The sequence below is a fragment of the Protobothrops mucrosquamatus genome, unplaced genomic scaffold, assembly GCF_001527695.2.
Source record: "Protobothrops mucrosquamatus isolate PMUCROS unplaced genomic scaffold, P.Mucros_1.0 scaffold3158, whole genome shotgun sequence".
Lineage (NCBI taxonomy): Eukaryota > Metazoa > Chordata > Lepidosauria > Squamata > Viperidae > Protobothrops > Protobothrops mucrosquamatus.
Window position 1 is genome coordinate 226,857 of NW_015389158.1, and position 1,802 is coordinate 228,658.

The following is a 1,802-nucleotide window of genomic DNA, read 5'->3' on the forward strand; positions in this document are numbered from 1 at the left end:
TAGATAGATAGATAGATAGATAGATAGATAGATAAATAGATAGATAGATAGATAGATAGATAGATAGATAGATAGATAGATAGATAGATAGATAGATAGATAGATAGATAGACAGACAGACAGACAGACAGACAGACAGACAGACAGACAGATGCCAGGGGCCTGGTATGCAACTGCCCATTTCAGCCCCTTTGCTCAACCACCTTATCATAGTTCCAGGTCCACAATATGGGCATTCCTGACCATTGGTTGATGCCACCCTTTAAAAAGACCAACTTTTTTTAAAAAAACAAACCGGTGAAAGCTGCTTCTTGCAAGCAGGCCCCCCTCCCCCCGCCCATCAGCTCCGAAGCGCCCGATAACTCCTGATGAAACACCCGGACCACTCAAGACGCTCAGAAAAATAAACATCTTTATTGCACAACAAAGGGGGGGGGCAGAGAACCAGAAGGCCGGGTGGAGGGCACAAAGGGCTCCCCCAGACCACGGGGAGGGGACCCTCCTTAGGTGCCCATGGGGTCCAAGAGGCAGATCCCAGCCCAGGCGAGCTCTCTCTTCTCCTTGAGTAGCCGGAAAGGGAACCCCCGGCCCATCATCCACATCCTTTCCCCTTAAAGCCGAGGACCTGGCTTCCTGCTCTGGGATCTGCTGGACAATCTGACCGCCGGAGGTCCCGAGATGGGAGGGCCAGGGGCCGTGCAACCTCCTCAGCGCAGTGTCGGAGCCCGGCTGCAGGACCTCAGACAGACCCTCCCTCCCTCCTTCTGGACTCTCCAGAACAGGACAATACAGGGTTACCCCCTCCCTTTAGGGCGGGGGTCCCCAATCCTCGGCCTGCAGCTCATTCCCGGCCCTTGAGGTCTTCGGAACCGGGCTGCGGGAGTGGCGGGCGGGCGGGCGAGCACGTGCATCCCCTCTTGTGCAAGCAGTGAGCACGGGCACACACGCTTGCCTGCCGCTTGCGCAGAACCACCCCTCTTCCCCCCCCCCCCCCCCAAAAAAAGGCCGGTCTGCAAACCCGGAAAGTTTGGGGAACTCTGCCTTAGGGACCGTATTCCCGGCCCCAGGGGTTAAAACAGGGGCGCCCCGAACCGTGTGCAGGAAGAGGGAAGCGATGTTTAACGCCGGTCAGAAGTGAACCAAATCTACTTGGTCCCTTCTTCTCCTGCAGGGAGTCCCGCCTTGGCTAATTAAGATTAATGCCACCAAAAGGAAGGGAGGTGGGCATCTTCTCGGCTCCGCCCCTTCCCCCCCCCCCAAATAAACTGTGAACTGACACCACCCCGACTCGGCCGGCCTCCGAGGTCCAGGGAAAGCCCCGGGGCTGCCCTTGAAGGAGCAGCACAAACCCTGCATGGCGAATGGCTAGGAAAGCCCATCGTCCCCGACTTGACTAGCCAGGATTGGGCTTGACCCCGGGCAGATTCAACCAGGCCGCCTGTGAGCCGGGAGGTCCCCGTGCCCAGCCCGGCGGGGTCCCCCAGGCACCGGGGGGCTTCTGGTCCCCATCTTCTCACAGGCGGCCCACCACGTGGAGGAGGAGCAGCAGGTGGATGCCGAAGAGGTAGACGGTGGCCAGCAGGGAGAAGAGCCGGCGGGGGCAGAAGACGGAGCGCAGGGCACGCTGCAGCCCCCGGCCCCCTCGAGCCTGTGGGGGAGAGCCAGAAGGGGAGAGAGGGCATTAGGGAAGGAGGAGGCCTCGGCCCCGGAGCCCCAGCCCAGCAGGCGCCCGGAGAGAGGAAGAGGGACGACGGACGCTGTCCGGCTGGAGGGAGCATCCAGAAAGGGGAAGTCGGACTTTC

General features: G+C 59.9%; 1 protein-coding gene across 1 annotated transcript in view; it reads right to left on the reverse strand.

The window, feature by feature from the left end:
* Window positions 1-1,513: 1,513 nt before the first annotated feature.
* The window catches only part of GOLGB1 (golgin B1), a 26,615-nt gene continuing 26,326 nt past the window's right edge, over window positions 1,514-1,802 (reverse strand). The window contains exon 16 of the mRNA XM_029286242.1: window positions 1,514-1,648. Coding sequence (XP_029142075.1) covers window positions 1,514-1,648 — 135 coding nt within the window. The remainder of the gene's footprint in view (window positions 1,649-1,802) is intronic.